General features: G+C 42.0%; 1 protein-coding gene across 5 annotated transcripts in view; it reads left to right on the top strand.

Annotated features, from left to right (window-relative positions):
• The first annotated feature begins 649 nt into the window (after positions 1 to 649).
• Positions 650 to 24,516, top strand: part of ccdc62 (coiled-coil domain containing 62) — a 39,520-nt gene continuing 15,653 nt past the window's right edge. The window contains exons 1-11 of one of the 5 annotated variants that reach the window (XM_069933221.1): positions 687 to 743; positions 1,966 to 1,992; positions 7,619 to 7,712; positions 7,832 to 7,872; positions 8,838 to 8,996; positions 11,271 to 11,463; positions 14,443 to 14,609; positions 14,699 to 14,800; positions 16,130 to 16,301; positions 16,518 to 16,619; positions 20,298 to 20,386. In XM_069933221.1, the coding sequence (XP_069789322.1) occupies positions 702 to 743; positions 1,966 to 1,992; positions 7,619 to 7,712; positions 7,832 to 7,872; positions 8,838 to 8,996; positions 11,271 to 11,463; positions 14,443 to 14,609; positions 14,699 to 14,800; positions 16,130 to 16,301; positions 16,518 to 16,619; positions 20,298 to 20,386 (1,188 nt within the window). In that variant the 5' untranslated portion in view covers positions 687 to 701. Of the gene's footprint in view, positions 746 to 1,295; positions 1,508 to 1,584; positions 1,603 to 1,965; positions 1,993 to 2,415; positions 2,568 to 7,618; positions 7,713 to 7,831; positions 7,873 to 8,837; positions 8,997 to 11,270; positions 11,464 to 14,442; positions 14,610 to 14,698; positions 14,801 to 16,129; positions 16,302 to 16,517; positions 16,620 to 20,297; positions 20,387 to 24,516 lie in introns of those variants that run through there. The other 4 variants (XM_069933220.1, XM_069933223.1, XM_069933225.1 and 1 more) reach the window with 4 other exon arrangements.

Genomic DNA, 24,516 nt, shown 5'->3' with positions numbered 1-24,516 from the left:
CTGCACTGCTCTCTACATGACAACATTGACAAAGCTTTTTTTAAAAAAATAGCCTGTTAACAGAGCTGGACATGCTGAAGGACACGTACACAGGTAACTTACATGATTCCCCAAGTACAAAACCAATGAAAACTTTAATCTCTCATAACCAGGGCAGTAAATTGCACGGAAGACAATTAACAATAGGAGAAGAAAATCAAACTAAAACCATTCCAGCCACGTGTGGCCCGATCAGTTTCCGAAAACCACCTTTGGTCCCCATGAGACCGGGAATGAACAGGTGTACAGCTCCTCGTTTCCAATGAGTGGCACCAACTCCATACCTTTGCGCCTTTTTCCAAATTCCAGTGTACTCATGAAACGCCGATAATATGTTCCTCATAAAATGAACCAAACTGCCTCACTAGACCATCCGACCACAGCCACACCTGCGCTCGTCTCCAGGGGCCTCTCTTTTCGCCGACGCCGAGGGGACGCGAAATGTGCAGCCTTAGTTACTGCCGGAACTAATCCCCACAACAGTGAAACAAATTCCATACTTGATTATTGTTCGGAATATAATATGCCAGTGAGATAAATAAGATAGTGCTGTCACTTTTTTTGCGGTCGGTTTGCACAGGCGAAACGGTGCCTGTGTGGGCCTTCGGCACCGGTCGCTCCGACAATGGCGGCGCCGAACACGGTCGGGTTCTGTTACCAAGATGAAGCCCAGCCGCTGGGGTGGGCAACCAGCGTCACGCACGGTGTGAGTTCTTTCTGGGTTGTCCTTGATATATTCAGACCAAATTGATTTGATGTGATCAAAGTAACCCCCCCCCCCTTCAGCGAGCTCCGCTCTTCATTTAAAGGGAGGGAAGGCAGCGGCTGGTTTCCACCCCACCCTCTCACTACACCCCCCTCTCACCATACCCCCTCCTCACCTCACCACCTCTCACTACACCACCCCTCACCACCACCCCCTCAACCCTCACCACTCCTTCCTCTTCACCACCATACCCCACACCTCTCCCTCACCACACCCCCTCCTCACACCACCTCTCACTACACCCCCTCAACACCACACCCCCCTCAACACCATCCCCTCACCACACCTCCCCCTTCACCACACCTCCCCTTCACCACACCTCCCCTTCACCACACCCCCCTTCACCACACCCCCCTTCACCACACCACCACTCACCATACCACACCCTCACCACACCCCCCCTCCCCCTCACCCCCACTCCCTCACCCTCACCCCCCTCATCACCACCCACACCCCTCACCATCCCCCTCTCTCACCATCCCCTTCTCTCACCACCCCATCATCCTCCTCCTACCACCTCCACTCTCAGCCACATCCTCCTCACACACCTCCTCCCAATGCACACCTTTCCTCACGCACACACCCTCCCTCCCCCACCACCTCGTGGTTTCTTCTCCCTTTGTTCACTTCTGCCATACCCTGAGACAGTAAGGAGGAACAAAGAGACCTTGCTGTACAAAATCCCCGAGTGTGGCGGCACAGGTAGATATTAATGATAATCATTAACCTAGTGATAGGATATAACCATTGGCAGATCTTCCCTTGATCATTTGGAAGATTTTCCACTTCTCTCAGCTGTAAGTCCCATTCATCCATTTGAACCAGTGTCTCATTATTTCTGTTTCTACTGTTCAAAATATATTTTTTTAACCAGAATAATGCCTTCCATGCCAACTTCTATATATTTCCACAGATTTTCTCTGCTCGAGAATGAAAATTAGATTTTTTAGTTTTGATGTTAGAATATTTATTTATTATACTTCTAATAAAGAATGGACGAGTGAGATAATTAATATCAGTACAGTATTAATCATTTTACATTCTGACTAATGTTTCTCTTTATCAGTTTCCTGTGAAAAAAATCTTGCTTTTATTGTTTAAACATAAATTCAAGTCCAAATGAAAGCATACCCTGTAATCTCCTTTTGTTTACTCTATAGATGGGGCTATTCTCTTGGTGCCTTCTGGTAAATCTCCCAGTTTAATTCATTTCTGAATGGAGAGAGAGAGTTGGACCCTCAACCCATTTTAGTAAATCGTTTATGATACTGATGATGATGTAATTTGGCAGTGATTGGTCCAGAGTTCAGTTGGGGGAAGGTGATAAACCTAATTCAATACTTTGACACTCTGTTGGTTGAACTACTCAAGTTAAATGTTTTAGTACATGTAAATGTTTGTACAATTCATACCTTAGGTCAGGTTAACCAGAGTGTTGAGATGGTGACTTTATTAATTAATTTTAAAAGGTCGCTAGCAAAATATTGATAGTCAGAAAGAGGGTTGACCAAAGTGAACTTGAATTGGGGGTAGCTGTGAGCTGATTGGCTGGCCAATACTACTATGGCATCATAACTGAAGTGTTAACTCATCATGTTATGATTATTTGTAAAATATCCTAGTTTTGTTCAGTCAAATAAACTCACATCGCTGCAGTACAAACTATTTACATGCATGCAGGCATAATTTATAGATTAACTTGGAGCCATTTTTTAATCGTTGGTTATTTTTAAATAACACAGACTCCATTTTTGGTAAAATAGTGAGTATATATAATTTATCAATTGTCTTTTCTGATTATGGTAGTAATAGCTAGTAATAGGTCAACATGGCAATGAAACTGCCTGTTCATCTGTACCCACTTGATGCTTGATTAATAGCAAGGGTTAGATGTGAACTGATTATATGCATTTTTTTTAATTTAAACCAGGTAATCAGACAGAGAGTCCAAGCAAAATTGAAATTGTGCATTGTATAATAATGTTTTAAATTGATTTTGGACAAGTGAATGAAATGTTTATGATTTTACGTTTAATTAAAAAAGATATTTTGCCACTAGAATTACTTTATTTCATGACATTTTAATATTGCTTTTTTTCTTGTTCCTAGCTCTTCTTCAAGAGTCTACTTCATTAATTCTTCCCAATTCATCACTAAAATTGCTCCATTGTTTTCTCCTTTTACCCCTTTCTGCTCTATTTGTTAGCCTTCTGTTCCTCTTCAGTGAAGTGAATTTTAGAAGCAAAGTTCAGTTACCATGTTTAACCAGTTTTTTAGCATTACTTAGACTTTATTAAAAGTTCATACACTTTTAAATATAATTTTAAAATTTGACTTTTTTTGAGGTTGTTAATTTTTCCTCTGAAATTTATAGCAGGCGAACCGGCCTCGCTTGTAATCCACGTGGCGGGGGAGCCAGCTAAAATGGCGCCGTCGGGGGGGGTTTCCCCTTCTTCTCAGCACCAGGCTCAGAAGCCCGCGCGGTTCTCAGCCAGGTCTGGGCTGGGAGTACAAGTCCAGCTCGGCAGCCAGCAATAAACCAGTTTTTCTGCTCACTGAGCTCAACCCGTCTGGTTGTGTGTTCTTTCAGTAGCAGTGTAGCTGCCGCTACAATTGGTGACCCTGACTGGTTCAAACGTCTTTGAAACCAACATGAGCGAACCTGGGATCAGTGCTAGAGCTGTCAAGCTGCCTGACTTGTGGGTTCAGGAGCCAGAGACCCTGGTTCGGCCACACGGAGGCCCAGTTTTACCTCCACCAGATTTCGACCGACACGACCAAATTCTGCCATGTGGTCGCCGTCCTCGACCAGGCCACTGACAAACATGTGCTGTACCTCGTTCAGCACTCACCTGCCGAAGACAAATACAGGACCATCAAGCGAGTGCTCAACAGATCCCTCAGACTATCCAGGCATCAGCGTGCCGCTCGGATGCTGCACCTCAGCACCTTGGGGGTCAGGTCCCCGGTGGAGCTGATGGACGAGATGCTTGCGCTCAAGGTTGATCACACCAACTGCCCACTCTTTGAGCGAATTTTCCTCAACCATCTGTCTGACGACATCCGGCCATTACTGGCCCAAGAGAGCTTTATCAACCCAAGGAAGGTTGCTCAGAAGGCCCAAGAGCTATAGCTTGAACAATTCCCGGAGGGCTCGGAGGTCTAGCAGGTCATGAGGCATGGGCATTACCACGCCAAGCCTGCCCCTAGCACTGCAGTAGAACACCCGGCCCCTATAGGGGCCACCTAATGCACAACCAGGGGCATGGCATCCGCTCCGGGCCTCTGCTTCTACCACCAGCACTGGGGAGCCAAGGCTCAGAAGTGTCATCAGTCCTGCTCGTTCCAGGGAAACGAGCAGGCCGGCCACTGTTAATAGCTGCAGCAGCTGGCCAAGGACACAGCCTCCTCTGCCTACGGGACTCAGTCAGTGGCCGGCGCTACCTCATTGTCACTGGGGCCCAGATCAGCGTCATCCCGGCCATGGCCATCAAGGACCTCCCCTCCATGCGACAAACACAACAGAGATCCGGACGTATGGGAACAAGACAGTCCACTTCCAGATCGACTGGCGAAAGTTCTTGTGGAGGTTCATCGTCTTGTCCCTTCCAACCGCCATCCTGGGTGCCGACTTCCTCCTCGCCCACGGCCTCCTGGTGGACATTTGAGGTAGTCGCTTGGTAGACTCCCAGACTTTCCAGGTCGTTCGCCTCGACGCCTCCCGCACAGAGCAGCTGCAAATGGCCATGATCAGCACACTCAGAGACGAGTTGCAGTGAATCCTGGACGAGTTTCCGACCCTCCTCAAGCCACAGTTCTCCACTGCCTTGCTGCACCACGGGGTGTTCCACCACATCCCCACCCAGGGCCCACCGGTTCACGCCAAGGCATGCCGGCTCCCGCCTGACAAGCTCCAGGTGGCGAAGGAGGAGTTTTCGCATCTGTTGGAGCTGGGGATCATTCGGCAGTTCGAAAGCCCATGGGCCTCACTGCTCCCCCTGGTCCCGAAAGCCTTTGGTGGCTGGCGCCCCTGCGGAGACTAACGACGACTCAACAAGGCGACAGTTCCTGACTGTTACCCCATTCCTCACATCCAGGACTTTACAACCAACCTGCATGGTGTGAGGGTTTTCCCCAAGGTTGACCTGATGTACGGGTATCACCAAATCCCAGTGCACCCTGAGGACATACCCAAGACGGCCATCATCATCCCCTTCGCCTTGTTCGAATTCCTTTGCATGCCATTCGGGCTAAAGAACACCATTCAGACCTTCCAGCGCCTCATGGACTCAGTGGACAGGGACCTGGATTTCGTCTTCATTTACTTGGATGACATCCTCATTGCCAGCAAGCATCGGGCACCACACAAGGCCCACCTGCGCGCCCTCTTCTCCTGGCTGGCCGATTTCAACCTCACCATCAACCTAGCCAAGTGCCAATTCGGGAAAGAGTCCATGCAGTTCCTGGGCCATACCATCACGGCCGAAGGAGTCATGCCCGCTGCTACGAAGGTCGCTGCTATCAAGGAGTTCCCACATCTGGACAACCTCAAGGGGCTGCAGGAGTTCGCGGGTATGGTCAACTTCTATAACCAATTCATCCCAGGAGCTGCACGTATCATGCAGCTGCTATTTGCCCTTATCGCAGCCAAGCACAAAACGCTCACCTGGACCCCAGAGGCTTGCAGTGCATTCGAGGTCACCAAGGATGCCTTCGCGAAGGCTACCATGCTCGTCCACCCGCACACCAACCTGCATATGGCGCTCTCTGTCGATGCCTCTGCCACAGCTGTTGGCGCTGTCCTGGAGCAGCAGGTGAACAGACAATGGAAGCTGCTGGCATTCTTCAGCCGGCTTCTTTGCCCACCAGAGCGCAAGTATAGTGCCTTCGATCGTGAGTTACTGGGCATGTACCTGGCGGTGCTGCATTTCCACTATTTCTTGGAGGGGAGGACTTTTATCATCTTCACTGACCACAAACCCCTCACCCAGGCACTCGCAATGGCAAAGGATCCCTGGTCGGCCCGCCAGCAGCGTCACCTCTCCTTTACCACCGACATTTGGCACAAGGCGGAGAAGGACAATGTGATCGCCGATGCACTCTCACAATCGGCCATCTGCGCACTGACACCCAGCCTTGACTTCGACCAGCTTGCACGGGACCAGAAGTCTGACGAGAAGATGCGAGCCTTCAGGACTGCCATCATGGGCCTGTGGTTCTGAGACCTTCTGACTCCTAGCGACGAAGGCACCAACCTGTGTGATGTCTCCATGGGTACCCCGCAGCCGGTGGTTCCCCAGCAGTGGTGCAGGCAAGTCTTCCATCACATCCATGACCTTTCGCACCCGTCCATCAGGTCCACGGTCCATATGGTGGCAGAGCAGTTCATCTGGCATGGGCTGCGGAAGCAGATCGTGGGCTGGGCCAAGAACATGCATCCATTGCCAGATGTCCAAGGTGCACAGGCACACCAGGGCACCTGTGCAAGACTTCGAGCATGTCCGGGAACGGTTCAGCCACATTCACATGGACATAGTCGGGCCTTTACCAGTTTCCCGGGGCAACCATTACCTGTTCACAGTGGTAGACTGCACCGCTCATTGGCCTGAGGTGATCCCGATGCCGGACGCCTCCACGGACTTCTGCTCCTGAGCGCTGTTGCACGATTTGGTCGCCTGGTTTGGCATTCCGAATCACCTCACCAGTGATCGGGGTGCCCAGTTTACCTCTGCGCTCTGGGCACAGCTTGCCAACAGGTTGGGGATAGAGCTACACCACACCACAGCCTATCAACTACAGGCCAATGGGCTGGTCGGGCGTCTGCACCACTACCTTAAGTCGGCACTTTTTGCCTGACTCTCCGGTCCTGACTGGGTGGACAAACTGCCTTGGGTGCTCCTGGGCATCTGCTTCACGCCCAAGGAGGATCTGCAAGCATCATCAGCTGAGCTGGTCTATTGCGCACTGCTGGCACTGCCCGGTAAGTTCAGTTGGAATTCTTAGCACCCCCACTGCCGCCCAGACAGGGCACATGGCCATCTTACATCCCCAGCAAGCTGCACTCCGCAGAATATGTTTTTATTCGGCGGGGCCCGCCCGCGGCACCTCTGCAAAGACCTTATGCGGGGCCGTACAGGGTTGTCCAGCGTTCAGGGTCTACGTTCACACTGGACATCGGCGGCAGGCGGGAACTGTTTACTGTGGACAGGCTGAACCCAGCTCACCTCGACCCCACCAAACCAGTGATTGTGGCCCAGCCCAAGAAACGAGGCCACCCAGGTAAAAAGGACATTGGCACCAGTTCTGGGGGAGTGGGGGGCTGTGTGGCAGCACACCACTAGGCAGGCGAACCGGCCTCGCTTGTAATCCACGTGGTGGGGCAGCCAGCCAAAATGGTGCTGTCGGGGGTTTCCCTTTCCTCTCAGCATTGGGCTCAGAAGCCCGTGCTGGGGGACCAATTGACGCCCGAGTGACATCGGCCCCCAGCGCGGTTCTCAGCCAGGTCTGGGCTGGGAGTATAAATCCAGCCTGGCAGCCAACAATAAACCAGTTTTTCTGCTCACTGAGCTCGACCCGTCTGGTTGTGTGTTCTTTCAGTAGCAGTGTAGCTACCGCTACATTATGTTCATTAAAAAAAACCATTTTGACACAATTATGCTGGAAAACTGAGCTTGGAAAGGGTATGTAAGCAATCAAAGTCGATATGCTTCTGTAGTCTTAGGTTTTGAAATTGTACGAGAAAAACGCAGATGTTGATCAGATATTTTAAATTATCGTACTGAATATCCTATAATATATGATTCTGTGTGTTAGGTACTAGGTGTTGAAATGGAAGGAGACCTTCCTTCAGGAGACTCAGCCCATATTAACGCCAGGAATGCAGTAAACACAACAGGATCTGGTTCAGGTACAATGCATGTTAAATCTTTAATCAAAATTGTCTTGCATACTTGTTTCTGCACCAGAGAGTGACATTTTCTAAACAATAATTTATCCAGGTATTAATCAATTGTGTTTTTATCCTAGAAAGTCACCTTGAACAGTGGCAAAGTACTCTGAAATCTAAAGTAAGAAATATAATTAAAATAAATACCCAATGTACTATTAGTCCATTACTTACATATTTATACTAGAGTGTTGGACCTTTCTTTTTTGTCAGCTGATAAGAGTGGAAAGCCAATTCTTGTTACCTGAAATAGTTGAGGGCTCAGGGTTATTTTATCTGTACTTTTGATAGCCCTTCATTTGCTTTGCATTCAATGACCTTGACTTTTTTTTTCTATCCCCTGACCCAATAAGAAAGATGCCGAGAAGGGGAAAGACTAGTCTGAGTTATCTGACGGCATGCCTCAGCACCATTTCAGCCATTAAAACAGATGTGGGCAGAGATTGAGTGCATGTCTCCTACTCCATTTTCTGAGTTTACACGCCCCACTGCCATTGCCACCTGTACAATATTAGTCTAATCTTCCTTTCCCAAACATTGTTCCTCTTCAAGCATTTCGTCTTCTACTGCTGCAATTCATTCCTAGGAGTGTCTGGCTACAATGTCCTGGCAGCAGATCCTTGCTCCTGTCTACCATGGACTTTGATAAGACAACAAAATTCTGTGTAAATGTTCACATCTTTCCTTGGAAAATTGCCAGGCCTCATGTCCCTGGACTCTCTGATTCCATGACACACTTTGGAATTTGTGAGCTCTGTGCCCTTCATTAATTTCAGTGTTGGTATCTGATGTCAGTAACATAACTGGAATTGGGAATTGTTGCTTTGAGACTTAAATTCTGGTTCTACATACAATGCATCATTTGTCAACATTTTTAATGTTTCAAACAAGGTCAAAGTGAAGACACATTTAGCAATATTTTCCTTTGTTAGAATTAATTAAAAAGAAAACACTTGAGTGCCCATTAAACATTTGGGTGACTTCTGCCAAGGACAGTGGGAAACAGAAAGTTTGACCACCTCTTGTATTTTGCAACTTATATTTAAAAAAACGGTTGAGTTCTAACATTTTAAATTTATTTCTCAGTCTTCATCAGAAAATGTCAGCTGTTCAAAGTCTATTGGGGATTCAAAAATGAACATTGGGAAAATGCAAGACTTTGCTTTAACAAATACAGCAAGATTTAAAACCGGTCCTACAAAAGCCATTCGGGCAGATCCAACACTGAATGGCTCTATGAAAAATGTGAGTGAAAGTTTCCTCTTTTGTGCTTGACTGCGTTTCACCCCACAGAACATGCTTTAGGTTGTGTCAATCAATGTTTCGGGTCGAGACCTCGATACAGGGTCGGTCTTGATTTGCGATGTTGACTGTCTCTTTACCACCACAGATACTGCCTGACTCACTGAATTCCTCCAGCTATTTTTGCTCCAGATTCCATCATCAGTAGTCTTTAGTGTCTCCATGCTTTAGCTTGTTTTCTGTATAAGGTTTTTTTTTTAAAAACTTGGGCAGCTTGTGTCTGTCTTGAATTGTGGCATTCTTTCCAGCAAATGTCTCTCACAGTGCTGTTGGGCAAGGAATTCTAATATTTGCAATCCATGCTCGATTGGTGTGCAACTTAGATGAAATCCTGCAGATGTTTCTATGCACCCGCTTCTCTGGTCCTTTCAGAAGGTGGAGGTTTGTCGATTTGGGAGATTACTGCCTGGTGAATAACTGCAATGCATTTTGAAGATCGTACTGCACGAATCTTTTGAGGAGGTTGATGGGTTGGAGAGGGCTTCTTTATCATGGAATGTATGGAGCTTCATGAGAATTGTTGGCACTGCAAGTGGAAAGTTTTCTAGGCAAGAGGAGTGTATTGCTTCAGAGTCCTGAGGCCTCGAGGGGTCAAGAAGGGAGACACTTTCCAATGGATATTAGCCTCTGACATCCTTATAGCCACATCTGATCTATTTGAGTTCAGGGTCAATTATGCCCCCCCCCCCTCTCCTGCTTTATGGTGTGAAACCCAGTGTTAGTGATATTGAATGACAAAGGTGACTAGGCAGATTCTCATGAGTTGGAGGTGGAGCTTGCCTGGCATCCATATGAATGTTACTTTTCAATTATCACTCCATTTAAGAGGGAAGTTGGAAAATGTTTGTTAGGATGATCCTGGGGATAAATGGTTGATCGTTTGAGGAAAGGTTCTGCAGATTGAGCCTATACTCATTGTTTTAGAAGATTGAGAGGTGATGTTGTAATGTGTAAGATGGTGAGAGGTTGTATTCCTGCAGGGAGAATTTAGAAGAAAGGGACATAGATTCAGATTAAAAGATTGCCAGTTTGAATGAAAGTGCTGAGAAGTTTTTTCTCAGTTGATTATGAAATGTTTGGTATTCCCTTCCCCAAACAGCTGTGGGAGGTTGAATATATTTGAGGCTTGAACAGATTATGATACTAAAGAAAAATTCTAATAATCTGGCGCAATCCAGTCAGAGAGATAGATTTTCTGGACTTTTGCTCGAACAGACTTTTAAGTTCTCATTCTTGAGATGTTGCATAAGTATGTAATAAAATATCCAGTGAACCCTGACAAAGTAGAAGGGAGGATGAGAACCGGGACCCCCCCAGTGGGTTTCAGGAGAATGGAGGAAATGGGAACCCAGGTAAATTTCAGAGCAGTGTGGGAAATGGATTCCTGGTGAGTTTCAGGTAAGAACTGGAACATGGAGCCCCAGGGAGTGCAGGAACTGAGAACCTTGTGAATTTTAGGGGACTGCAGGAACAGGGGCATTGACGAGTTTTAGTGGAGTGCAGTAATGGGACACTCGGTCAGCTTCAGGAGAATTGGGGCTCCATTGTTACTTCAGATGAGCAAGCGAAGCATCATCCGTGTGCCAGGTGTGGAATGATCAGGAGTTCTGAATTTTGGGAAATGCAGTAGAAAGTGGATTTGAAGCTCATTTTGAATGGTGGAGCAGGTTCTAACTCTATTCCTATTCTTGGGAATCAAAACTAGTGAAATGAAAACAAAGTGTACAGCAGCCAAAGTATAAATGTACAATATAATGGAGTCTAGAGTCTGAACATCTAACTCTAACAGAAATGAGGTTGGAAGGGTAAAAAAATAGATGCCCAATTAGGGATCATTTCATTGTGATTCAATGAGGGTGAGCACCTGTATGGTCAGTTTGTCGTTGAAACAATTTGAAAATTGATATCCTGTGACTTTTGAGTTATTTTACTTTCCTGTCTCTTCCACCAATTCACTGAGGTGTAAAAACCAGACAAAATATTTGGATGCAAATTGCATCTCTATCTGAAAAATACTAGGTTACCTAAAATATATTTGCATGATTGCAATGATTGAATTTGCAAATTTAGTTAATAGTTTAGGATTACAAACTTACACCACAATTGCATTCAACCATATTCTGTTTTCTCTGAAGAAAATCTAATAATACTTGTTGAAACACAAGAAAAAAAAATATCAGAACAATCTTTCTAATGAGATTACCATTTTATTTCCAGAATAGAAATGTAGATCTGGAGAATGCTACTATTCAGAAGCAACGAAATGAATTACAGCTGCTTGTGGTAGAACTAAAAGATCGGGATAAAGAGTTGAATGACATGGTGGCAGCACATCAGAAGCAGCTCCTGTCATGGGAGGAGGATCGTCTGCGCATACTCAGCCTAGAAGAGAGATGTGCCAAAATGGAGCGTTAGTACAATTTTTAAAAGTTTAGACTACATCGCTTAATTAACCCTTTGTGGATAAGTAACACAAAAATTAATTATCCCAGTTTTGACATTTGTTATTGCCTTCAAATGGGCAATGAGGCTTTTCTCTGGAGAACTTCTGAGATGATTCGCATGGAAAGGAAAAGTAGAACTGGATTTTTGACTTGATAAAGATATGCTTTAATTGAATGATGAAATTAGCATACAGATATTGTAAGCATTAAGAAAGACACATGGTGCCAGAGCATCCACAATTTCCATAGCCATTTTTGCTTTTGCAATTTAGTACTTTTTTATTGTTTATTTCTTTGATCTCATTTACTCCTGCCTTGTAGTTTCTCTATTTCTGGGATGTTTCTGTCTTTTGTAACTTTTAGCTGATATTTTACTTTTGCTATCTCTGTCAAAGTCCTTATGTTTTTTCCAAGACTTTTTTAAAATTTATTTTACTTTCCCTTTCTTTGATAATGCCTTGATTTTCCCTTGCTGAATTTGCAAATTTATTCAAACTTCAGACTTACTGTTTTGTGCTGGCAGACAAAGGGAAGTAATGCAGAGACCAAAACAAAAGTAAGAAAAAGGAAAGTCAAATGCAAAAGATACAAAGATTACTAGATTCTAAAATGGCACTTTACCTCAATGTCCGTAGTATTTGAAACAAGGTCAGTGAACTTGCGGCACAAATCAGTGCAAAGGGCATGATTTAGTGGCTATTACAAAAACATGAATGGGAATTAAATATCCAAGGATAGCAGGTAATTTAGAAAGATATGGAAGTTGGGAGAGCGCTCGTAATTAAGGATGAGATCAGGGCAGTAGAGACCATATAAGACCTAAAGAGCAGAATATTGAATCCATCTGGGTAGAGATTAGAAACAATAGAGGAAACAAATCAGTGGAGGGAGTATCTATAGGCAACCAAATAATAACATTGCATTGGGATAGCCAATAAACCAAGAAATATCTGAAGAATGGAATGGCATTTGTCATGGTGGACTTTAACGTAAACATAGATTGGGCAAATGAGATTGGTCAAGGAAGTCTTTAGTAGGACTTCATAGAATGGATCTGTGATTGCTTTCATAAACAGCATTTTACTGGACCGATGGGAAACATGATATCTTAGGCCTAGTCCTAAATAATGAGACAGGTAAAATGAATGATCTTGGAGCAAGGGATCCTGTTGGAAAGAATGGTCAAAGAATGATTGAATTTCTCATACAAATGAAGGTTGCAATAGTTTTATCTCAAATCGGTGTAGTGTAAACTGGGAGCACAGGCTAGATAGTGGGGCAATTGAGGAACAGTGAAAGATTTTCAAATAGATTTTTCACAGTGCTCAACAAAAGAATATTCCAGTTACCTGTAAATGCAAGGACAGTAAGGCTGGAGAGAGACAGTCTTGGATAACTAAGGAAATAAAGAAATGCATCAAAATTAAAAGCTTGTGGAAAGAAAGTTGTCTTGAGTTGTGGGAAACTGAAAAATTTGGGTAAACTTTAAAATGCAACAGAGCCACCAAGCAACCAATAAAGAAAGGGATGTTAGATTATGAAAGTAAACTGTCACAAAATGTAAAACAATAAGTTTTTATAATTATATAAAGCAGAAAAGGGTGGTTCAGGTGAATGTAGCATATTAATATTGGATAATGTAGAAATGGCCAAGGCTTTGAACGATTCCACTCATCTAACATGCCAAAGAGAGATAGTAGGGATGTGATGGGAGGTAATGTCCTCGATACCATCACAGTAACTAATGAGGTAGTGCTCAGCAAGCCAGTTGGTCTAAAGGAAGGCTAATCCCCTGATCCAAAAAAAGGAGAAAACTTTAGTCATAATTTACCAAAATTCTCTGGACTTGGGCAGGTCCCAGCAGATTGGAGGGTAGCAAATGTTATGGCATTGTTTAAAAAAGGATGCAGGTAGAAGATGGGTAACTATTGGTCAGTTAGCTTAAAGATGTCGAATGGCAGGACATCTGGATAGAAATTGTTCCATCAGGTAAATGTATCGTGGATTAGGGTTAGAGCAGGTCCTGCTTGACAAACTTTACTGGAGATCTTAGAGGATATAACAGTGAATAGAGAACAGGTGGCTTTTGTATATTTTAATTTCCAAAAGACGTTTGATATGGTGCTGCAATTAAGAATTATGCACCACGTAAGTATGCACATGTTTTAACGTTGATAGAGGATTGTTTAACCAATAGAAGGCAGAGTTGGGAAAATAATGCACCTTTTCCTTTGATCTAATATATTAACCTCACTTGAGTGGTGTGGTTAGACCACTTATTCAGTTGATTTTTTTTTGCCTTAATGTATATTTGTAAACTTGGTATTAATTCTTTGTATGTTTGCCATTTTTTGCTTGCTGTTATACTTTTTAATATATTTACGACCAAAACCAAGTCATGCCTGTTCTTTTGCAGTTTGTTTTACTCTGATTTAAGACCCAAGTTTCAAATGTTCAGTTTTTAAATAAAACACTGTTCTCTAAATTATTCTCTAAAAGCCTCTTAACTGACCTACTCAACCTCTTTCTTTAAATTTAAATTTAGATATACAGCACAGTAACTGGCTATTTCAGCCCACAAGTCCGTGCCGCCCCCATTAACCTACAGCACTGGTTTTGAAGGGTGGGAGGAAACCAGAGCCTCTGGAGAAAACCCACACAGACATGGGGAGAATGTACAATTTCCTACAGACAGCACGGGATTCGAACCGGTCCAGTCCCTTTGAGCTTGAAAGTCTAGAACTAGTGGACATGGTCTCAGGACATGGAATTAATCAATGGGGTATTGAGTATGACTTATCCTTTGTAAATTACTTCTCAAAATAAAACATCCTTATAGAATTGAAAAAAAAATTCCACAGGTCAGTTATGTGCCAAAGAGAAAAACACGAATGTATGTTTTTTTCCTATTACTAATAAACCGGTAATAATACTGTGTTTAATAGACGAACTGCGAAACAGGAACGAGATCATTAGAAGTTTAAGTGGACAGCACAAAATTTTGGAATCTCAACAAGCTGATTGTCTGAAAACACTCAACCACACCCAGCAAAAGCTAAAAGAAATGTCTGAAAAAGCAGCAGAGTCTGCTAGTAACTGTGAAGAACTAAAGGTAAACTGCTATTGGAAACAAAAAAAAATGTTTGTACCACAGTTGTCGATTTTTAACTGCAGTTGATGGATTCTGCTTGCCTCAAACAGGACAGGAACAAAAGTTTGAATTCCTCTGTGATGGAGCTTTCTTCTCAGGTGGGACAGTTACAAGCACGTGAACAAGAGCTCACTACAATGCTAGAATTAAAGGTACTAAAAGTAATGAAATGTACAGTAAATCATCTGTGTTGTCAACTTTAAGCTGGTCTTGGAAGTTTCCATTAATGATTTTTTTTTAAATATTCCACTGTGACGTGTTATTGTTTGATGTCATTGAAGCCAATGGGTTTTCAAAGATAAATTATTTAAGTTTTGTGTTGCATCCCTCTCTCCCTTTCAAAGGATCTTCAATCTGAAACATTAATTTTCTTTTTTCAAAGATGCTCCCAGACATTTGGTATTTCTGGCTCTTTCTACTTTTATATCATTAAATATTACAACTTATTTTGTTTGACATCAATAAGTTAGACATTTGCCATGATTACAGTCTGAAAGAGCAGAAGCTGTAGGCTTTCCACCATGCATAGTTGAACATAGAAATCCTGGTTTCTATCAGGGAGTCAGCCCCCTTGTAAAGGCTGCATTCGTTGTAGCCTCTCGAAGGCAGTCAATAAAAAATCAATTAAAAACTATAAGCAAAAAGTAAGAAGCTGGAGAGTTTCACCAAGTCAGGCAGGATTTGTGGAGAGAAATGTTTTAAGTTGGGATCTTTTGTCAAATCTAAGATGGGAGGGAGAGAGAGCAAGCAGAAAAAGGAGAGGGAAAGAGCTAGAGAGGGTTTAGAGGTAATGGGATACTGGACAAATGTAGGCAGAAGAGCTGAGGCAGGCAGGAGAGAAGAGGGGGTAGAATTTTGAGGGAAAAGCAGTACTGGAATGGAGTGGGAGAATGGGAACAGGGAGATCGAAATAGTGGAATCAGATCAAGGTAGAAGTCAGCTGTAATTTGGAAAATTCAATGTCTATACCATTTAGTTGTAGCTACTCAGACTGACCATGATAAGCTGTTCTTCATAACGCTGAATTTTCCATCTTTAAGTAATGCAATCTACTGTATCCATCTGTCTTTCACCTGTTCCCATTCTCCCAGACTAATCTAGTACTGCTTTTTGCTCCAATGATCCCCATCCCAATAGTCTCTACACCAGCTCCCCTGCTGGTATTCTCACACAACCTCTCCCAGATTTCTGACGAGTACCTATCATCTCTTGGCCCCTCCCTAGCCCTTCACCATTACTTTTCATGCTTGCTCTTTTTTCCTTCTCATCTTCGTCTTAGAAAGAGGACCCAACCCAAAACTTTGTCTATTTCTCTTCAAAAATGCTGCCTGACCATTGAGTCCCTCCAGCATTTTGTAAGTTGCTCAGAGCACCTGCATTGTCATGTGTCTCAAAAAACTATAAACTGTCTTGGAGAAGGTTTCATATGTATTCTTGAATAAGTGCTGCAATGACCACATTGTAAATGCATTTTTTTCTAGGACAAAGATATGGTCGAAGCTACCAATCATATCTTAGATCTTACAGCTCGGTTTAAAACCTTGGAAGGTGCACTACGAGAAGCCAGGCTAAATGAAACAAATTGCAGGAAAGAGGTTCATGAGAACAAGCAGCATTCAAAAAACCTACGACATGAAGTCTGCAAACTTAAGGGTAGGTGGTAAATGACTGTTTAGGAATTGATGTTAATAAATGTACGGAATAATAACACATCATTTAAATATTCAAGATTCAATATATTGCCATGACAATAAAACAATGTCGCATTAAATGAAATTTCTTTTTGTCTGCTGCAAGGCAGACAAATTGCCTAAGCACCTCTTACAGTCAGACTTATAGTCACTTTTTACCCTCTGTCTTTTGCTTAAGATGAGTTGGATGAAAAAACAGTGGAAAATAATGAGCAAAGGGAAGAAATTATTCGCCTTAAACAAGAAAGACAATATTTGGGAAATGAGCTCACGTTAGCCGGTAAGTGAATAATTTTCTAGAAATAACCAGGGTGCTTCCACATGTACTACTTGTTGCATGATATGTTGTGTTCCATGAGGGATTCCAGATTTGTCTTTTGCTGATTTTAGTAATAATTATTAGTAAATCAGTATTAATAGCCCTTTATTCTGAACTTTGAAAGAGAAAAATGCTTTGCTCATGGACCTAGTTTCTTATTCAGTCATCAAATGGCGAAAGCATGATATTCCCTCTCTGATGAGCGAAGAATTATGAAAGAGTTTCTTTCCAATAGGACTGTGCTCCGCTGTGTGCCTTTGGTTTCCGGGTCAGTTAAAATGAGAACCAAGCTCTAGCATTTTTGCATAATTATTTTGAATCTGACTGCTTCAAAAATAAATGGACTTCTTACAGCGAAAACATCTATCTGATACTGTTGGGTCCCATTTATTTAACTTTTGGGGCATGATATATAGCCTGTGTAATATTGTATCATCCGTAACCTCGTGTTTATTGTATTTCTCATAGTTCCAGAGCATAGCTTTTCCCATATTTCATTTTTTATCTTTATGTTTAGATCTTGTTCCCACTTTTGTTTGGGTTTACAGCTTGTTTCCTCATTCTCATTCTCTTGCAGTTTGATGTACATGTTTGTTATAAATCTTTTAATTATCATTGTGTCTGTAATCACATATTCAAAGCTGCTTCCTTCTGGTAACCTCAGCCTGCTTCCCAATTTGTCCTTTAAGTAGGTTTTCAGTTGGTGGTATGCAAACATTGTACTGTTAGTTATTCCATATTTGTACTTCATTTGTTCAAAAGATAATAAATTATTTCCCAAAAAACAATTTTCTATTCTTTTAATCCCTTTTCTTTCCCATTCTCTAAAGGAAAGGTTATCTATTGTGAAAGGGATTAGTTGATTTTGTGTCAATAATAATTTTGGTACTTGGTAATTTATTTTTTTCCTTTCTACGTGAATCTTCTTCCAAATGTTGAGCAGATGGTGCAGTACTAGTGAACTTCTATATTGCACCAGTTTTTCATCCCACTTATAAAGTATATGTTCTGGTACCTTCTCCCCTATTTTATCTAGCTCTAACCTGGTCCAATCTGGTTTTTCCCTTGTTTGATAAAAAATCTGATAGATATCTTAATTGTGCTGCTCTATAATAATTCTTAAAGTTTGGTAGCTGTAAGCCCCCTTGTTTGTACCATTCTGTTAATTTATCTAGCGCTATCCTCGGTTTCCCCCTTTCTATAAGAATTTCCTTATTATTTTTATTCAGTACATGCAATTTGGGCAGTGAGAAAGTGGAAAAGTTTTGGGAAGATCTAAATCAGGTATTAAATAAAATCACAAAAAACAACATACCAAAAAATCCAGAGATCTTTCTTCTAAGTAATATAAGAAGTATAGAATTAGGCCTCAAACTGGATGAAGCACAAAAAATATTTATTACGATAGCCTTAGCTGTAGCAAATCAATGTATAATGTCAACCTGGAAATCAGAAGAGAGCCTGAGAGTACAGCAATGGTACATAGAAATGAATAAATGTATTTCATTGGAAAAAATAACATATATAATTTAAAAAATAAAGTCACATTATTCGAACAAATTTGGGAACCATACATGGAACACAACAGAGAGGGCCTACTGCAGACCTCCACCCCCTAAAATAATAGAATGAGAAGAAGACGAAATGAACTGACCCAGTGTGTAAAAGTAGATGACACAATTTTCTTGTTTATGTTCATGTGTGATGACATTGTTTAATGGGTTTATTGTATTGTATATGTTGAACGTTTCGTGGGTAGGGAGTGGATGGGAAGGAGGTAGGGAAGGGAGTAGGGAAAAAGGGGAGAAAATGACACTGTGTATATTCAAGTGGGAAATGTTTGTGTGTATGTTGGTTAATATGGTTCATAGTGTGAAAAATAAAAAACTTTAAAAAAAAATAAATGGACTTATTTTGTTAAATCGACTTCAAGCCAACATCTCCTCACCAGAAAAATTGTCAGGAAGGTAAGTTACAAAGAGGTCACGAGGCCGCAGAAGAATATGGATAGGAGTGGATAGAGATCCATAAAATGGAGATCAATGTGGGAAAAAGAGGAATTGTCCATTTTGGCAAGAAAAACATACAAAATAACTTTAATCCAAATAGAGATCTCAGAGCTCTGAGATACAGAGGGATCTGGGTGTCCTATGGATGTTTTATTAAAGGTGGGTAAATTGTAACAGTAAGTAATTAGCTGGTTAACTGAAGGTTACCTTTTATTGCTAAGGAAATTGAATATAGAGGTAGAGAGGTTATTTTTCAGTTAATTAGTGGATTAGTGAGATCACATCTGGAGTAATTTGCACAGTATTAGTTTCCGTGACTAATACCTTGGATAGCTTCTTATGAGGGAAGATTGGACACGTTAGGCATGTATTTGCTAGCATTTCAAAGAAGTGAGATGAGTACATAAAATTCTTAGAGATCTTGGCAGGATGGAAATAGAAATTTTCCTTATGGAGCTAGGACTAGAAGATCACTGAAAATAAGGAGTTGCCCATTTAAAGCAGAGGTTAAGTGAAATATTTTCTGTGGGCGTTGAGTCTTTAGAACTTCAAAAGGTGGGTGAAGCAGTGTCTTTGAGAATTTTTGAAGTTCAAGGTAGATAATTATTAATATGAAAGGAGGTGAAAGATTACTGCAGACAGATCAACTTGATGACTTACTCCTATTAATAATTTCACTGGACAACATTTTTTTTAAAGGGGAAAAAGTTGGAGATTATAATAGACAACTTCAACCTGTATGCAAAGATAATTTCATATTTGCTGTATCACGTAGGAAGTTGGAGAAGCGTTAAATTAAGTTTTATTGAATTTCACATGATGCTGACGCAAGCTCTCATGTTGACTGCACAAGTTGCACAATAAATGTGAGGAGCCCAGGGATTGTCTTGGTCACCAATTTGCAACCGAAGTAGAGCTCCTAGGCTTTCTTAATAAGTGCAGCCATGCTGCGTATTGGAGCCTTAAGTGTATTCTCACCACAAATGTAACAGAATGTGTCGCAGCTGTTGTGACATTGATGAGCCATTTCTGCTGTATTGAATCTTCCTGAAGACGATAAAAGCTATTGTTAAATATGCTATTGCATGAAGAACATATGCATCAACATGCGTTCAATCTATAATCAATGTAATGCACAGCATCTGTACATGTGAACTGCTTTTATAGTCTGCCTGCATCAATCCTGCCTAAGCATTTCCAGGCCTAAGCCAGCTTTTGCATTGCACCTGCACTGGGCGCATGCCCAGGCATGAATGGACTGTCCAAAACAGCTTGCTTTGCAAGCAACATACTAGTAGACTTAAAATACGACAGGAAATCACAAATAATGGGTTATATCTTTTTTTTTTAAAAAAAGGTACGTGATAGGAAAATCCTCTGGTGATTTTCGTGATCAGCAGCCCAAAATCCTTAAAATATACCCTAAGGTGTTCAATGTTATATGTTCGTATATGCTTTCACGCACACATTTTTTCTTGATTTTCTTCTGCCCAGTCATATAAAATACCAATTTTAATGTGAAAACTGAAACAGTTTATCTTTGTAAAATACTTTACAGAAGGTTGGATATATTTAATTTTCTGATAGCTTTAGTATCTTTGTATAACTGTGTTCTAAAATTCGATTTTAGTTGAACGGGAGAAAAGAAAAGATCAGATTCTGGAACTGGCAAGATCAAAACAGGAGCGAGCTGACACTGAACTGCATGGTCTTCGGCAGGTAAGACCAACTGGAATGACATTAGTGATTCAATTTTGTATGATAAATTTGTATTGATGTAGTCTGGTGAACAGATTTTGTACTCAATCGTTATGCGTACAGTATGTTTAATTGATTTCCAAATTCAGTAGAATATTCAGTATTTTGATCATGTAAAATAAATGGATATTTAATGAAATCCTCAACAACTTAGTGAGCAACAGCTTCTGGTCCTTGAGCTATTCCAACTTAAATCCATTGATCCACCTTTGATCCATTTTCTTTCACAGACTGAACAAATTTTTTTTTGGATTTTCATTAACCTTAGTGCAGAAGAAGTTCCTCGTTTTTGTAAAAGATTATGTGAAATTGATCACACTAATCATATTCTAAAACACTAATCATTGTAAAATTTGTCATAATTTAAGTGATTCTCCTAAAGTGTCTCTCTATCCTTGATTAGTAAGAGTGTATCTTTATTAGAATATTATTCTAATAATATCTCGGCTGCACCATTTCATCAGATGCAAGGATCGACAATGAGATAGACAACAGACTCGCCAAGGCAAATAGCGTCTTTGGAAGACTACACAAAAGAGTCTGGAAAAACAACCAACTGAAAAACCTCACAAAGATAAGCGTATACAGAGCCGTTGTCATACCCACACTCCTGTTCGGCTCCGAATCATGGGTCCTCTACCGGCATCACCTACAGCTCCTAGAACGCTTCCACCAGCGTTGTCTCCGCTCCATCCTCAACATTCATTGGAGCGACTTCATCCCTAACATTGAAGTACTCTAGATGGGAGAGGCCGACAGCATCGAATCCACGCTGCTGAAGATCCAACTGCGCTGGGTAGGTCACGTCTCCAGAATGGAGGACCATCGCCTTCCCAAGATCGTGTTATATGGCGAGCTCTCCACTGGCCACCGTGACAGAGGTGCACCAAAGAAAAGGTACAAGGACTGCCTAAAGAAATCTCTTGGTGCCTGCCACATTGACCACCGCCAGTGGGCTGATAACGCCTCAAACCGTGCATCTTGGCGCCTCACAGTTTGGCGGGCAGCAACCTCCTTTGAAGAAGACCGCAGAGCCCACCTCACTGACAAAAGGCAAAGGAGGAAAAACCCAACACCCAACCCCAACCAACCAATTTTCCCCTGCAACCGCTGCAACCGTGTCTGCCTGTCCTGCATCGGACTTGTCAGCCACAAACGAGTCTGCAGCTGACGTGGACTTTTTACCCCCTCCATAAATCTTCGTCTGCGAAGCAAAGCCAAAGATTCGTACATTAGTAAGGGTTTATCACTAAACTTGTGTGGGGGGGGGGGTTAATTGTGAAGGAAGCAGATTCAGCATATTGGTTAGTGTAACTCTGTTATAGCTCCAGCAACCGGGGTTCAAATTTAAATTTTGTTAATTTTGGGAATTACCTGATTAAAATGAACTTTACAAAATTAAGGACTAAAATACTGATTTTTTTTTTCAAATTACTTTCTATTTTGCACTGTATTTTATTTTTTAAACTGTTTATTCTTAATGCTGTTGTATTTAGTTAGGCATTGTCAGAGTGAATCTCAAGCAACCAGAAAACTTGCACACCCAGAATCTACCAACTCTCGTAGGTGCTGGATTCCAGAGGTTTTACTGTTGTTCTTATTTTAAAAATAAGCACAGTAATATTTGTCACGCTAGTTTGTTACAGGCTTTGTTTCAGACTAGGCCTTATTTCCTGGAGTCATTACTCGGACACCATTTCAAATTTGCCAAAGCGGAAGACCTGCAGGGTCAGCATCAGAAACTCTCAGGGTGGGGTTCGCTGTCACACTTCCCCCTCCTCATGCATACACGCAAGAAGAAACATGTCACATTTAAGTGTCTATTCTGCCTCTTAATTTATCTTCCATTTGGGGGCGTAGGTCCTACACCACCAAATGGAGGTCAAATGAATGTCCGGCTCGAGGTGGCTCTGGACAAAGGACGGAGGGCTCAAAATCTGGACTGTCCAGACTAAAACTGGATGTCTGGCCACTCTAATCATTACCATCAGAAAGTTCCACTTTTACACTAGATCTTTTGTACCACTGGTTCCAGCTAATTTAAGAGTGATTTGAATAGAGAACTAAAGCAATGATATCAATAATTGGCTCTACATCATCTGTTTTGCTTCGGTAGAAAGATGTATAAACATGGCGTCCTCAGCAGAAAATCACTCTCTTTGTCCTTATTAAAGATGTGTAGACTTTCCATATCCAATCCACATGCAACATTATTAAAAACTATTCTCCATCAGATAATTAGCATGAATAAAGACTCCATGCTCTGAAGCGTACAGTTCTTTGTTGGTGCACACCATTGGAGGACATTGCAGACCAGGAAAGCTGACAGAAGCCCTCTCTTAAAATCTGGAGAAATGGGTTGTGTTTAATTCACTTGTTTTTCTTGTCATTCTTGTTATAGTGAGGTGACAAGTTTCAGGTCGCAAAACAACGTTTCCACTTTAGAAGAGTGCCCTTCCACTCTAATGCAAGCTAGATTAATTTCAGAAAATTCTTTTTGATACAAGTAATATTTTTAAACAATGTATTGTAATTGTAGCAAACATGGAAAAAGGTGACTGATTCTGTAATTTCCAAAACTACCTCCCATCAGTGTTGTGTTATTTTTGGTCCATGGCAGCCTAATTAGTTAATAGATGCTACTTAATTAGAACCATAGAACACTATAGCACAGAAAACAGGCCATTCAGCCCATTTAGTCTGCCAACCATCATCTCGTTAGTCCCACTGACCTGCTCCCATTCCATAACCCTCCAGTCTTCTCCCATCCATGTATCTATCCAATTCATTCTTAAAACACAAGATCGAGCCTGCATTAATCACATCAGATGGCAGCTTACTACATACTCCCAACCACTTCCTGAGTGAAGAACATTCCCCTGAACTTTCCCCTTTCAGCTTAACTATGACCTCTCGTATTTATCTCCCCCAAGCTAAGTGGAAAAAGCCTATTCACATCCATTCTGTCTATACCTCTCATATCTTGTAAACCTATATCAAATCTCCCTTCATTCTTCTTCGCTTCTAGGAATAAAGTCCCGATCTGTTTAACCGTTCCCTGTAACTCAATTCCTGAAGACCTGGCAAAGTCCTAGTAAATCTTCTCTGCACTCTTTCAATTTTATTGATGTCCTTCCTGTAGTTAGGCACCCAGAACTGCACACACTATTCCAAATTGACCTCACCAATGTCTTAAACAATTTCAACATAACATCCCAACTGCTATACTCAATACTTTGATTTATAAAGGCTAAGATACCAAAAGCTTTCTTTACAACCCTGTCCACCTGCGACACCACCTTCAGGGAACAATGTATCTGAGTTCCCAGATCTCTGCTCCTCCGTACTCCTCAGTGCCTTACCATTTTACTGTGTATGTCCTACTTTGGTTTTCCCTTCCAAGATACATCAACTCACACTTGTCTGCATTAAACTCTATCTGCCAATTTTTGGCCCATTCTCCCAGTTGGTCCAGATCCCTCTGCAGGCTTTGAAAATCTTCCTCACAGTCCACTACACCTGCTATCTTTTGTGTCGTTGGCAAACTTACTGATCCAATTGACCACATTATCATCCAGATCATTGAAATATACAACAAACAACAATGGTCCTAACATGGATCCCTGAGGCACACCACTGGTCACTGGCCTCCAGTCTGAGAAGCAATCATCCACTACCACTCTCTGTTTTCTCCTACACAGCCAATTATGAATCCAATTATGACCTTTCCATGGGTACCTAGTGTCATAATCTTCAGAACTAACCTCCCATGTGGGACCTTGTCAAAGGCTTTACTAAAGTTCATGTAGACAACATCCACAGTCTTCCCTTCATCTACCTTCTTGGTAACCTCCTCGAAAAACACTATATGATTATTTAATCACGCACAAAGCCATGCTGACTGTCCTTAATCAGCCCATGTCTGTCCAAATACCAATATATCCTGTCTCTCAGATCTCCTAATAATTTACCAACTACTGATGTCAGGCTCACCGCCTATACTGGTAATTACCTTGTTAATTTTTGAAGTCTTTTTTTTAAAACAATGGGACAACATGAGCTACCCTCCAATCCTCTGGCACCTCCCCTGT

The sequence above is a fragment of the Narcine bancroftii genome, chromosome 4, assembly GCF_036971445.1.
Source record: "Narcine bancroftii isolate sNarBan1 chromosome 4, sNarBan1.hap1, whole genome shotgun sequence".
NCBI lineage: Eukaryota > Metazoa > Chordata > Chondrichthyes > Torpediniformes > Narcinidae > Narcine > Narcine bancroftii.
The sequence above is the reverse complement of the archived record's forward strand: the minus strand, read 5'-3'. Positions and strand labels throughout refer to the sequence as shown.